The following is a 14,800-nucleotide window of genomic DNA, read 5'->3' on the forward strand; positions in this document are numbered from 1 at the left end:
CCTAATGACCACCAATGCAGAGGGGAGCAGAAACTGAGTTTATGATATGACTCCAGCAGCAGCCAGTTATGTTAAAGGCCACAGTAGCTTTCCAGTTAGATGCGTGCACATGTACTCCCTGCATTCTGCTTACTGTAAAGCCCTGCCCCATAGATATTCAGGGATCTCCCACCACCAAAACCATCCTGCATGACAGTGGTGAGATGGGGGTGGCCTGGGCTAGCTCGGAGAGAATAAAGAGTCTGTTGTGAGTTGCATCAGATCTGCTTCTGTCTGTTTTCTTGGGGGATCACTAACATTTCTCTGGTATGACAGTTAGACAATATATTAAGGCCCTTCATGAATTCTGCAACAGTTTGAGGTCCCAATATGACTTCGATGATCCTACCTTCTGTTACCCCAACCCCCTCATTGCCTGGCTCTCGCCATTGATGGGAAGCCCTATGTATTATACAGTTTCTCAAAAAACAAGATACTAATATAACCAAAGTCACCACTAGCCATGTTCAGGTATAATAACAAGCTATTCCCAGAGACCATGCCGACACATATGACATGGCCGCATTCTGAGAAACAAAGGGGGTGATGTGAGTTCCCAAGACAGATGAGGGACAGTAGAGCATTGATTGTTGTGTTTAGAAAAGGAAAAGAAGCCCAGGATGTGTTTGGTGGAGTCATGCTATGATGAGGGGGAAGGGAGGGCCTCTGAGGGCCCGTGCTGAGACATTCCTTTCCACTGAGGTAACAGACATATGATGGGTATAGTATAGAACAGTATTTAGTTAGGGCACGAGAAGGGGAGTTGTGGTGGTTAGTAGAGGCAGAGAAAGGCAGAGGGGGGGCATAGAGGCCATGTGGAGAGAGGGGGGGGAGAATGGGGAGAGAAGGTACAGAGGGGGAAGAGAGGAAGAGAGCAAGAGAAGACAGTGAGGAGGGCCCATATAGCCCATTTTATAGTGAGTCAGGCATCCCTGGATGTTGCTAGGTAACTATGGGGCAGAGAATGAAGAGATGCTTAGAGTACCCATACCCCTGGACAGCTCTCCTAGAGCACTGCAGGAGGAGTTGGGATGTTCATAACCCAAATCAGGCTTGGTCCTACTCAACTCCACAGATACAAAAGCCAAGTCATGATAAAGCCAGTTAGGATTCTGTTTTCACACTAGAGAACTGTCTGCTTAGAAATTATGTGATTGCCAGTCTGATAATCTGCCTGATACACTCGGAAGTCCCTAACCCAATGTGGCACTTCCTAAACTACCCCTTTCCTCCCCAGTCCCTGACTCAAGCTGTATAATCTAGTCCCTCTATTTCAATAACAGGGGTGTCCTCCAGCACAGTCTTCAGATCCTTTATACCCACCATCCCTGCAACACTCTGCTCCCAGCTCCTCTGCATTCTGAGACCACAGCCCATGGGGGAGGGCAAGTGGCATTTGGAGGAAGTACACTTAGTTAACCTGAAACTTTTGTTATATTATTCAGGATTGTGAGGGATACATATGTGGCCTTGGCAACTTCACAGAGGTCATTTTCTGAGGAGGGGAATGGGCTTGGCTAAGGTTTGACCTATTCAATGTGACTGTAGTCAGGCTTCTGACTGAATTGGAAGGCAGGAGAGAGGGCTCAGTGTGTTTTTGTCTTGCAGGTAGACCTCTCTGCAGATGGCCTGGCTTCTCTAACACATGTCTGGCAACATCTGGTACTTCTAACTCTAAGATTATTTAAGTACTCTGTGGCCCTCTCCCTTAAGAACTCTTTAATGTAATGTAAGTTAATGTAAGTGGTCTGTCAGTAATAAGGCCAGGAGCCCACCACTAAGGGAAGCTAGCTCCCCAACAGTGGTGGTGGGTGGAAACTGGAGGACTCCCGAGAACCCCTAGTTTAAGACTTTTAGAGAAACAGTGCACAGCACTATGGTTATATGGCCTTTGCCTCCAAAGAGATGGTGATGTCCCCGTTGTCATCCTGGAGTAAGGATAACNCTGGCCCAGGAGCCCTGGCAATGGAGTCAGAGAAGCAAAACAGCAGCAGGTCTGTGACACTGGGTTGAGCTCTCTATGCTCAGAGGCAAGGACAGGTCTATGATGCTGGGCGGAGCTTTCTATGCTCAGAGGGAAGGACTGTGACCTGGGGTTCCAGCCATGACTCCCTCCTGTTCTCCTGCAACCACAAGTGGTCTNCCAAGATGCTAGAATACAGAGGATATGGAGGATTTACTGAAAGAGGGACTCTGTGACACTGCTTTTATGATGGGGTGAGACTTGGTGGTGACTAAGCTGCTCAGAAATGCTTATGCATGTCCTGTANGTGACCTCACCCATCCTCTGTTAAAAAAAAAAAAAAAAGCCCCATAAACTCATTGGATGGTGACATTGGGATGGGAGGAATTGTCACTTGGACCTTTCATAGATGCCCTATGTTTGTTTGCAGAGGCTTGCNGTCTGCTGCTCTTTGCNTCACATACACTTGTTCATGCTTGAGCCAGTGCCTAGCACAGCATGGGAAGGGATTACAGAGACAACATCTCTGGCTTGCTCTCTTCCTCCTACCACTGTGCTGGGTTGTGCAGTGATGGAGGGGAACCGTTTGCTTCTATGGTAGATTGTAGGGTAAGAAGGAAGGGGTTTTTAGTGGTGCTAAGGAGGAGGCCCTGGAGTATAAGCAGCCATGTCTGCTTAAGTGGATGCACCACTTAGCTTCACGGATGCTGTGGNCCATTTTGGGTCTCACTTATCCTCTGAGCATAGCTGTTCATTTGCTGTGGTGCCATCTCAGGATGATTTCCAGCTCAGGTCTCTATCGCTGCCCAGCACCCACAGCCCCATACATCCCCCAAACACATCAGACACTGTTCATAACCTCCATCCCAGTTATCACTTAGTTCCTGGCTCGGGACTCGCATTTCGTGGGCATAAGCGCCTGTTGGGGGCTTGCTCACCAGAGCCAGTCTCCCAGTATGTGTCAGTCGTTTGCCTGCTTATAGGAAGGAGGGCCATGGGCTCTGAGCCACTGCAACCGATACCTTCTATTTAGAAACCAGGTGGTGCTGGCAGAAGCTGCAGCAGCAGCTGAAGGACCCCTTTGATAGCTGTGTGTTTGAGCCAGCCTGGTCTACTGAGCAAGTCCTAGAACAGCCAAAGCTACACAGAGACAGGTTGTCTCAAATTAAAAAGAACAACAACAAAAAACATGAAGCAAAACAAAAGAAAAACTAGGAATTTGTTGAGCAAGTTGCCTCCTTCCCATGCTTTCTGAATGGAACTTGCAAGTCAATTGTGGTCCCTGCCCCTGTTCTCTCTTAGTCCTCTAGCACCATGGTCCCTCTCCAACTGCTATAAATCTGACTTGACCAGGTCACCAACAAACCTTGCTACCTGTTAACCAATAAACATGATGGCCTGGAGGAAGTAAGTATAGAAACCCCTCCCTTTTCAGGATGCCAGCTGGGAGGAGCTAAGATGAAGTAAAGTATTTATTTCAGTCCACATCTGACAGATCTTACCACTGTGCCTGCAACCAGGTCAGAGAGGAAGTAAGGACTGGTGTCAGGAGGGCGCTGCTGGGTGGCAAAGGGTAGAGCCCTGAGGATAGGGCTGTGGGTGGGAGTGTGGGATTAGGAAGGAAAAGCTGGGTGGGTGGTGGGGGAGAGAAGTAGGCAGACATGGATTCCTTGGGGAAAGCTGTGTGGAGGGTTGGAGGGAGGGAAGGTTGGATGGCTGAGCCCTGTGAGAGCCCAGGGATGTGATTGGGGTTCTATTCACAGGCTCCAACTTCCAAGGTTTTATCTGTGCAGCCCTTCTCCCAGGATGGACACTTCTCATGCTACAAAGTCCTGTGTGCTCATCCTTCTTGTGGCCCTACTGTGTGCAGAAAGAGGTAAGGTGGAAAATGGGAGAGGGGCAGGAGGGTGCAATGGAGATGCAAAAGGTCCTCAGGGTTGAGGGTACACCTGCACCTCCATTGTGTGCCTGGTGACTGAGGTGTGCTGGGGCAAGGGGATCAGGAATTGGCTGGTGGTGGGTGAAGCCTCCTGTGCTGGGTGTTTTACTGGGTCTGTAAAATCTGCCAGCACCTGCCTTGCAACCATCATCACATACCAGACTGTTGGACTTCACTCCCTGTGCCCCAACCCTGGCCACCAGTGTAGCCTACACTGCTGCACTGGCCTCCCGGTCAGGCCACTGGCCTGTGGGCACACAGACTGGCAGAGTCTTCCTTCCCGCCTGCCAAGTCAAGGGCTTGGGAATCCTTAACTCTAGGCATTTGACTTTTTGCTATGCCCTACCACATGTCACATGAGACCTGAATGCTAGAACTTGCTTACTCTAAGAGGTCTGAGCTCTCAGATACTAGACTTCTAGTTACATCTCTGTTGTGGGAAGCCTCATGGTGAGCCTCAGCTTTGAGCTGGACTCTGGGAAGTTCAGCGCTCCGTCGTGTTCCAATACCCAGGGCCCAGCTCTGAAGTTGTAGGTTTGGATAGGTCAGAACAACTCTCCCCACCTGGTTGCCCCAGTACCTGCTTATACACCCACTCACCTATTCAGCAGACATTTAGTATATACATCTTCCCAATATGGTGACTGTCTCTCTGATATATCTTGGAGTCCAGGTCTCTTGTCAGTTTGACTAGCTGAGAGAACATCACTGAGCATTCTTCAACACAAGTGGCTCTTGGTTCACTTTTGCTTTTCAGTGTGTGTGTGTGTGTGTGTGTGTGTGTGTGTGTGTGTGTGCGTGCGCGTGCGTGCCTGGACAGCAATGTCCTTGCTCTGTTCTAGAGGCCAACAGCTGTGTAAAAGTAAAGACATTGGAGAGGAGGGGTCTGGGCTAGGAAGCACATGACCTAGCCCTCATGTATTGGCTTTTTTCTCAGCTCAGGGTCTGGAGTGCTACAATTGTATTGGGGTCCCACTTGAGACTTCCTGCAATACAACTACCTGCCCCTTCTCCGATGGATTCTGTGTTGCTCAGGAGATTGAAGTTATTGTGGGTAAGTTCCCCATTACCTATACAAAGATGGCTGAGGGTGGCTTCTGAGAAAATGTCGCGTCTGGACACTGGCTGTGGACCATGGTTCCCTTCCCTCCAAGTAGAGTTTCTCTGATGTTGGAGTGGGACTCCTGCAAAGTGGGGGCTGTTGGGGCCCAGGGATGTGCTGGGATGTGGATCATAAAGCAGGGCTGCCCACTGGCATGCACGGTGTTCATCATCTCCTTATGTCGCCAGTGCAGTCATGTGATGCCCCTGCTTATGCTTTAGGTCTAGGGTCTCATTGGTTCACTGACAGACCAGGAGTGCTGGAAGTACCTGTGAGTCTTTGCATATAATGAATCTGGAGCTTAGGCTAAAGGAATGACTTAGGAATGTTGATAGAAAGAGACCTTAGGACATATCAGATCCTCCAACGTTCCAGTTTCCAGGCCTATCCTCAGATAGACAAGACAGGAGCAGCCCCGCCCTGCTATCCAGTTTCTTTTTCTGACCACAGCCTGCCTGTCTCCTGAAGTAGGTCCCCTAGATATAACTGCCAGGGGAACTGCAAGAGTCTCAGATGCTGCTTACCCATTCTGCTGTGCCACTGGGCAATCTTGTACTATTCTGTGTCTTTGTATGTGTGTCTACAAATGTGGGTGCACATGTATGAATGTATGTATTGTAATGTAATGTATTCAAAGCTCAGATGGCATCCTTAAGCCCTGTTCCTCAGGCACTATTTACTGTTTTATGTAAATTAGTCTTGATTCTCCTGGAACTGGAATATTGTATGGTTGTAAACCACCATATATGGTCTGGGACTAAATCCTGGGCTTCTGTAAGAGCAACAAGTGCTGTTAAGTGCTGAGCCATGTCTCCAGTCCCTACAACCGTGTTTTTTGAGACAAGATCTTTCACTGGGACCCATGATTTGCCAAGTGTGCTGGGGGTGGAGAGGAGGGAGGTACCAGAGAGTTCCCAGGACCTCCTGATTCCCGCCCCCACTCCAGGGAAGACATCCTACCCAGCCCTCCCAGGCTTGGCTGGCTCTTTACATGGTTGCTGGGTATTGAACTTGGGTCCTTAGGCTTCCATGTGGCAAGCACTTCACTGACAGAGCTGCTTCCCCAGCACATTGTGTGTAAGGGCACATGTGTACACATGTTTGGTGGTCATGCACTGGGGAGGTACAGTGTATGGGACCCAGAAGTTGACAGGTATCTTCTGTGACAACTATTTTATTTACTGAGGAAGATCTCACACTGAACCCCAAGCTTGCAGGTTGGGTGGTCTAGGCTGTGAGCTTACCTTGTGGATCTCCATCTTTGTGTCCTGAACACAGAGATACAAGTAGGCCTCCATGCCTGCCCATGTTTTGATGTGCTCTACTGATGGGAACTGGGAACTCATGCTTGTGCACACAAGCACTTTATCTACCAAGCCTCCTTGCCAGCCCAGGGTTTTGATTTTTGTTTTGTTATTTGAGACAGGGTCTCACTCGAGCCTCATGTAGCTCAGTTTGGGATTGAACTCCTAAAAATGCTCCTGCCTCAGTCTTCCACGTTCTGGAATGAGAAATCTTAGCTACCATATCTGGCTTCACCATACCTTAGAGACAAGTCTGGGCCATCCAGGTCAGGTGGCATGTGGCCCAGACATTGGGATGTTCTGTTGTCCCTGCATAAGAAGTGAGTCACTCCCTGATATCTTGCAGGCTCTGACAGAAGGAAAGTAAAGAACAACCTCTGCCTTCCCATCTGCCCTTCTACTCTGGAAAATACTGAGATCATGGGTAATGTTGTCAACGTGAAGACTTTCTGTTGCCAGAAAGACCTCTGCAATGTAAAAGTTCTCACTGGAAGCAGCACCAGGAACCTGGCAGGGGTGCTTCTGTTCAGTCTGGTTTCAGTCCTCCTGCAGACCTTGCTCTGATGGTCAACTCAATGACCTTCATTCTTGTCCCTTTATCCTCATTTGCAACCACTGCTTACTGGAGCCCTCTAGTGATGAATTATGAGTTATAGAAGCTCTGAGTTGGGGGTAGTGTGTGTGGAACATCTTGTTTCCACTTTATATAATCCCTGATGTATAGGCACCTCACTCCTCTCTAGGGCTTTCAAATCTGTACTTCCTGGGATGTTCTTTTGTTGTGGCTTGCTGCTCTTGACCCTAGAGGCATGTGGGCAGCACATGGAAGAGGCAGTATTCCAAGGTATTATGCCATCAGCATCCACACATAAGTATCTGGGGTCCTGCAGGGTTCCCATGTGTGCTGCTCAATGTCCCCGTGTTGAGACCAATAAACACTTCATTCTCCTAGCCAAGATTTCTGTTTTTCTTATGCTACACTGAGTTCACAGAGCCCTGCCTTCCATTTTACATCTCTGCCATTTCAGCCACCCACACTAGCTAGCTCATATTAGCCAGCTCAGTGTGGTAGACCTCTTGGATTAGGAGGGCTTCCCCCATGACTGATGCTGGGGGAAAAAGTAAAGGTTCCTCCACTTCCAAAGAGCACTTCTGTGTGGCTCGGAAGTCTGGGAGATGACCCCTCAATTGTGGGTAGGAGCTTCCCTTTCTTTTTGTCTAGAGATGGAAGCTATTTCTTGCAGGTGCTCAGGGATTGGGTCAGAGAGAATAAAAATCCTCACACTCCCTGTCCTGGAGTTCTGGTCTATATTTGATGCCCCCATTGGGAAGGACTGACTTGACACATTGACAACCTGGGATCCATCACTGCTCTCTTTTTGGCCTTGAGGGCTTGCTACCCCACAGATGACCAGAACCTTTGTGGTTAACGTCACAGGAGTCCTCATGGATATGGACAGTACCCTGGAAACGTGGGTGCTATGAACATTACTCCCTTCTCTAGATGTCCTAAAGATCTGAGATTTTTATCAAAGTGACGATCCTTTATGGTAGAACTATCACTCAATGAGCAAAATCCTTGTCCCTGCAGTCTTCTTCCCTGGGACAAGCATAGATCCAGGAATGTGGCCAAGGGGCTGGTTGGGACATGAAACTTGAGTCATGAGTAAGGAATCTGGAGATTTCTCCCAAATTCAGCCTTGATTCTGTTGCAGTCTCTTCTGGCTTCTTCTTCCAAGTGCTAGGTTTGCAGGTATGTACTCACTACCACCTTGGCCATTCCCTGTGTGTTTTAAAAGGGCAGAGTGCCCATATCTTCACTGGCTGAGACCCTCAGGCCCTGCAGGTGAGTTGGTTCTGATGGCATTAGCACAGGAGAGCTGGTCCCAACTCTTGCCAGTTGCGATATGCAGGAGAGCTGGCCCTGGTAGTTTGGGTGCAGGAGAGCTAGTGGGATGACCAACTCAATTACCACCCAGGGCCAGATCTAGGACTTAGAGTTGGCCAAACCCAACATCTACTGCTACATCCACTCCAGTAGTGACTCACATTACAGGTTTAGAAACCTGGAAGCAGTCCTGAGGCAGCTTTTCATGGAAACTTAGCCTCCTAGAACCTTGGCATTCCCAAAGCCCGTATACTCAAAACCTGTCCCTGCGTTAAAGTTTGGTGTATGGATTTGTGTGCTCTCTTTCAGTACTGTTTTATTACAAGTGCCTTTAAGGATTGATTTTGACATATAGCTAAGCCCCCACCAGTGTTCCAATGGTTCCTAGAAAGTCCTTGAAGCTGACCCTGAGCTTGGAATTCAGTAAGAATGTTACCTATTTGGTAACACTCAAGTTTACTTCTAGTAGACACAGTGAAAATAATCAGGCATTACAATTTACTTGAATAGAGCTAGAAAAGCTCAGGGCTAGTCTGCATAGTAATTACTTAGGACAATAGCCAAGTCACACCCAAACACAGGAATACATGATGGCCTAGGAATTAGGTGGGTTGTAATGTGAAAGGGTGAGTAGAAGGGAATTCCCCCCTGTGCAGGTCTTTTCACTAGGCCCAGAGGAATAGCATAATCAGGTATTTACTAAAGAACTCCTGGTGGTAGGTTTAACAATAGACTAGCATTGTATCAGAGCATTCATCTGGCTCCTGAGTTTAGTTGATCTTAATTAGGGTTGTTCCTATACTCAGTTGTAAACAAGACCTGGCTCCTGCCATCTTTTTATGTATAAGCTCTTTGCCCATCTGTCTGAAACCCTGATTTCCATGGATTGAGAGAAATCGACTAGGATGGTCTGTGGCAATCTATTCCACCTATGAACTGCTGGTGCACATGAAGGTGCTGGTCCTGGAGATCCAAAGGTACAGCATCTCCATGAAACAGGGCAACAGAGTGGAATTCTGGGACATACCCAGTACTGATAGTGTTTTAGAAGCCAGAGGTCTCCAACCAGAGCAATGATTAATTGAAATCATCTGTTAGTAAAGTTGTTTGAACAAAAGGGTATATTGTGTGTTATACTGTGCCTGACTCCAGCTACCATGTCCAGATGTTTTTTCTTATATTTTATTTTATTTTAACTTTTTGAGGGGGAGGTTACAGGGTATAGGATGACTATGGAGGGATGGGGATATGAGTGGAATTGAAGTGCTTAGAAATTCACAAAGAATCAATAAAAGTTTGTTTTTTTTTTTCATTGTGGGCTGTGTACTTGAATAACTGTGATAAAGCGGAGTGGGATAGATTCAATAAAGCATCAGAGCTCCTCAAGTAGAAGAGACACCTATGTGTTTATCACTCAACCAGCAAAGCCCTTGTCCCTGAAGCCTTCTTCCCTGGGACAAGCATAGATCCTGCTTTGGTGTATACACACACACACACACACACACACACACACACACACCTTTCTCTAGTGTACATGTCTTGTGGTTCTTCCACAGATTCATTTCTTAGGTTCTGAGAAAAAGTGCATTTAGAAGTTCAAAGGTACTCACCCTCTTCAGGACTTGATACCTGGAGACATCTCTAATATCTGTTACTAGTTTTTGTTTTATCTCAGACAGTGAGATCATAGCATGGGCCTTAGGGACTAGTGAGACCTGACCCATGTGGCTGCTAGACAAACATAGCCTCATACTGCTCACAGTTCTCTGGCTATGATTAATTGTGTTTGCTTCAAACAGTTGGACATGAATTCACATACCTATGTCTAGGCCGTAGCTGTCTTGAGTAACACACAGGTAGAGGGCAAAGGGGTCTTGTGTACGTGGATAAGCACTGGAGAAGCCAGGAAAGTGAAACATACAGCTTGCCTCTCCTGGGATGCCAGGACTGGGTATAGTCCATGTAGATCACAACCTGGGGATCTTCTGCTGTCCTAGAGCCAGGCTTGGCCTGCATCTTTAAGAATTTATGTTTTACTTATCCCAGACCAGTTTCCTTTAAAACCTTGACCATTGCTTCTAGGTTATAAAATTCCTCCTTGTAATAAATATCATTTGTATGTTATAAGATCCTAAGTGAATATCTAATCTTTGGACCAGGCTAACCCTGACACCCACAGGCATTAAGTTTACCTCAGTCCAGTCTTCATCCTAGACCTTTATCTTGTGCATTGTTCCTAAGTCAACAAGAAACCATCTTATGGATGAAGCTATATGTAAAGATCTTCAATGTAAACATGTCTTAAGCTTTGCAGTATTCATGGGATTGAGTGGATTGTTATCTGAATACGTCCCCCAATGTGTGTTGTGCTTAATTAAATATGGCTAAAGTAACATATTCTGGGACAGACTCTAGATGTCTTAGCCCAACACTGGTACTAAAATTAGACTCATCCTTATTTCTTTCTCTTGCATATTCTAAAGTCTACACACACACACACACACACACACACACACACACACAGAGAGAGAGAGAGAGAGAGAGAGAGAGAGAGAGAGAGAGAGAGAGAAGGGGGGATTTAACAAATACAATGTAACCTCAAGGTCATCTTGAGTACTAATGTGAAGGAAGAATTTGGGCAGAGGTTAGAGGTTAGAGGTTAAGGCATAGTAAAGCAGTCTTGGCCAAAGAGGGGTGTAGCTGAGCACTGTCCAATTCTTCAGGGCCATCTATTCAGCGGCAGCAATAGCCAGAGACTCCCATGCCCCCTTTAGTCTTCTAGGAATTTCCACTGGTGTAAATTCAGATCCTGGGTCTTGATGTACAAAAGAATCTGTGGATGGGCCTGAAATTAAAAGCAGAAAGAAAGGTGCTCAGGGAAGGAATAAGTGATGCAAGAGGAATGGGTGGAGGTTTCACAAGGATGAGTGGGATAAATGGTGCATTAGTACCATATGTACCATCATAAGAAGGAACCAAATTGAAGCCATTTTAAGTGGAGGTCAAATAATGTTTAATTTCCTAAGACCTCCCTGGGTAACTGACATACTGCCTGGCAGAAGAGACATGAACATGGTTAACTGATATCCTGCTTGAGAAGTTGAGACATGAATGCTAAGCATGTGACCCTGACACACTAAATAAATCAACCTGATAAGGCCTAGGTAGAATGTTAAGGCCAAATAACTATTACCTATGTAGCTGTTATTAGGAAAATTTCTCATGATCTGGTTGAATGCAGATTCTGTTATGTTCTGTTTTGGTGTTTTGGGAAACCAGAAGTCAGTAAGAATTGCTCTATATAGTTAGCCACAATAACAGTGGACCTGAACCAAACCACCCAGCAGCACTTCCTGCATCTGTGTATAAGCTTTTATGTTTTTGTTCCTGGTATGGACTCCAAAATAAGAAAGACACCTGAACCAACATGAGAAGCAATTTGCTGACCAAGCCAGCTAGTCAGTCTTCAGGGTCTCAAGGGAGAAAGTGAGGATCAAAAAGAAAACGACAATTAGATGACACTATAACTTGACTCCAGTCAGTGCATGAGAAGCAATTTGCTGACCAAGCCAGCTAGTCAGTCTTCAGGGTCTCAAGGGAGAAAGTGAGGATCAAAAAGAAAAAGACAATTAGATGACACTATAACTTGACTCCAGTCAGTGCTGAGGCTGATGTGGGTTTATTTGTTCAATGTCTACTTATATATCACTCTAGGTACATACCAAGAATATGATCAGATCAAAGGCATAAAAAAGATAGTCAAAAACAAATAAAAGGCAATAATCAAAGTCTGCTGGTATTCAGGGACATATCAAAATGTTCAAGATCTTGAGCCCACTTACTTGTTCTAGCCCAATGTCAAATTCTTGCCAATACCCTTGAAGCGGCACCAAGAGCTCTCTACAATTTGGAATAAGACTTTCATTTTGAGTAGGGGTCAAATAAAGTTTAAGTTCCTGTATTAGTCAGGGTTCTCTAGAGTCACAGAACTTACGGATAGTCTCTATATAGTAAAGGAATTTATTGATGACTTACAGTCTGTAGTCCAATTCCCAACAATGGTTCAGTAGTAGCTGTGAATGGAAGTCCAAGGATCTAGCAGTTGCTTAGTCCCACACAGCAAGCAGGCGAAAGAGCGAGAACCAGACTNCCTTCTTCCAATGTCCATATATAGTCTCCAGCAGAAGGTGTAGCCCAGATTAAAGGTGTGTGCCACCACACCTTTAATCCCAGATGACCTTGAACTTGGAGATCTCCCTGTCTTAATCTTCTGGAATCAATCACCACTGTGTCTCAAGATCTCCATACCAAGATCCAGATCAGAAACTTCTATGTCCCAGCCTCCAGATTGTCACGACCGGCCTTGACCAGCAAGAACGATGCGACACCTGAGATCCTTCTCAACAGCACTTTATTCAGGACCGCCTTTCATGATGCTACGGGAACACCTAATGGACTAGCAAGGCCACCCTATATACTGGAGCGTTCACTGCCTGGGTGCTCTGTGCCTTACTGTTGCCACGGGATTGGCTAAAGCAGGAAACACTTCATTAACATAAGGCTGGGCAAAGAGGTCTTGTGCTGAGTCATTATTGTATAGGACTGTGCATGTCCGCCTCAAGGTGGCAAACAACTTGTTATCAGATGGGCAGTGGAAGTCAGCGACATCTTGTAATTGCGAATGATATGGCTCGCTACACCAGATTAGGTTTACTGGTGAGCCTTCCAATTCTGGATTGTAGTTCATTTCAAATAGCCACCAGGAATAGCCACTACAGTTCCCAAGACCTGCCTAAGAAGGGAGGACCTCCTACTAGGCTGAAGGAGACATGTATCGTGGTTGGCTGAAAAAGCATTTGACAAAATTCAGCATCCCTTCATGTTAAAAGTTTTAGAAAGGAATTCAAGGCCCATACCTAAACATAGTGAAAGCAATATACAGAAACCAGTAGCCAACATCAAACTAAATGGACAGAAACTTGAAGCAATCCCATTAAAATAAGGGACTGGATGAAACTGCTCACTCTCTCCCTATCTATTCCATATTGTACTTGAAGTTCTAGCAAGAGCAATTAGATGACCATAGTAGGTCAACATGTTACAAATTGGAAAGGAAGAAGTGAAAATATCACTATTTGCAGATGATATAATAGTATACTTAAGTGACCCTAAAAATTCCACCAGAGAACTCCTAAACCTGATAAAAACTTCAGCAAAGTGGCTGGATATAAAATTAACTCAAACAAATCAGTAGCCTTCACATACTCAAAGGATAAACAGGCTGAGAAAGAAATTAGGGAAACGACACCCTTCACAGTAGTCACAAACAACATAATGTATCTTGGCGTTACTCTAACCAAACAAGTTAAAGATCTGTATGACAAGAACTTTAAGTCTCTGAAGAAAGAAATTGAAGAGGACCTCAGAAGATGGAAACATATGCCATGCTCATGGATTGGCAGGATTAATATAGTAAAAATGGCCATCTTGCTGAAAGTAATCTATTGGCCATCTTGCTGAAAGTAATCTATAGATTCAATGCAATCCCCATCAAAATTCTAACTCAATTCTTCTTAGCATTAGAAAGAGCAATTCTCAAATTCATTTTGATAAAAAAAAAAACCCAGGATAGTGAAAACTATTCTCAACGATAAAAGAATTTCTGGAGAAATCACCATCACTGACATCAAGCTGTACTACAAAGCAATAGTGATAAAAAACTGCATGGTACTGGTACAGTGAGGGCAGGTAGATCAATGCAATAGAATTGAAGAACGAGAAATGAACCCACACACCTAATGTCACTTGATCTTTGACAAAGGAGCTAAAATCATCCAGTAGAAAAAAGACAATATTTTCAACAAATTGTGATGGTTCAACATGTAGAAGAATGCAAATTGATCGATTCTTATCGCCCTGTATAAAGCTAAGTTCAAGTGAATCAAGGGCCTCCACATAAAAAAAGATACACTGAATCTAATAGAAGAGAATGTTGGGAAAGTTCTTGAACACATGGGCACAGGGGGAAAAGTTCCTGAACCAAACACCAATGACTTATGCTCTAAGATCAGGAATCGACAAATGGGACCTCATTAAATTGGAAAGCTTCTGTCAGGCAAAAGACACTGTCAATAGGACAAAATGGCAACCAACATGTGGGGAATTGCAGGCTGGTCTCCAGTCGAGCTGAGAGCTCTGAACCCCGATGGTCATAATTCGCCTCATGACACAGTAGGCATCCCTTCATGCTCCTGGAACTCCAGCCCCTGCCTAAGTTACCACCTCCAACAGCCCCCACAAGAGAAGCACAGTCAGTGGTCTTGCAATGGCCCAAGCTTCTGACCTTCAGGCTAAACTCCTCCCCAGTTACCTAGCAACAGCGAAGACCACAAAAAGGGGTATTCAGCCCCACCATGCTCTCTTACTCTTACCCTCTTACTCTCACTCTTTTGTCCTCTCATGTCTCCTCTCGTCTCGTCTCATCTTGTCTGGTCTGGTCTGGTCTGGTCTGGTCTGGTCTGGTCTGGTCTCCTCTCCTCTCCTCTCCTCTCCTCTCCTCTCCTCT

The 14,800-nt window shown here is 45.8% G+C and overlaps 2 protein-coding genes across 2 annotated transcripts in view; one reads left to right on the forward strand and one right to left on the reverse strand.

Moving 5' to 3' along the window:
- The window catches only part of LOC110334831 (lymphocyte antigen 6I-like), a 71,535-nt gene that overhangs the window by 22,934 nt on the left and 33,801 nt on the right, over positions 1–14,800 (reverse strand). The gene's annotated exons all lie outside the window — the stretch shown is intronic.
- Positions 3,435–7,298, forward strand: LOC110334830 (lymphocyte antigen 6G-like). Its single transcript, XM_021216797.1, has 4 exons — positions 3,435–3,534; positions 3,781–3,878; positions 4,879–4,995; positions 6,694–7,298. The coding sequence occupies exons 2-4, from the start codon at positions 3,809–3,811 to the stop codon at positions 6,909–6,911; spliced, it is 405 nt and encodes a 134-aa protein (XP_021072456.1). The 5' UTR covers positions 3,435–3,534; positions 3,781–3,808; the 3' UTR covers positions 6,912–7,298.

This window comes from Mus pahari, chromosome 17, assembly GCF_900095145.1.
Source record: "Mus pahari chromosome 17, PAHARI_EIJ_v1.1, whole genome shotgun sequence".
Lineage (NCBI taxonomy): Eukaryota > Metazoa > Chordata > Mammalia > Rodentia > Muridae > Mus > Mus pahari.

What these genes read in the sequence shown, in the direction of transcription:
- LOC110334830 (XM_021216797.1), top strand. Translation starts at nt 3,809, where the DNA reads ATGGACACTTCTCATGCTACAAAGTCCTGTGTGCTCATCCTTCTTGTG. An exon ending in CCTACTGTGTGCAGAAAGAG is followed by an intron (nt 3,879 to 4,878) that starts GTAAGGTGGAAA and finishes CTTTTTTCTCAG; the next exon opens with CTCAGGGTCTGGAGTGCTAC. An exon ending in GGAGATTGAAGTTATTGTGG is followed by an intron (nt 4,996 to 6,693) that starts GTAAGTTCCCCA and finishes GATATCTTGCAG; the next exon opens with GCTCTGACAGAAGGAAAGTA.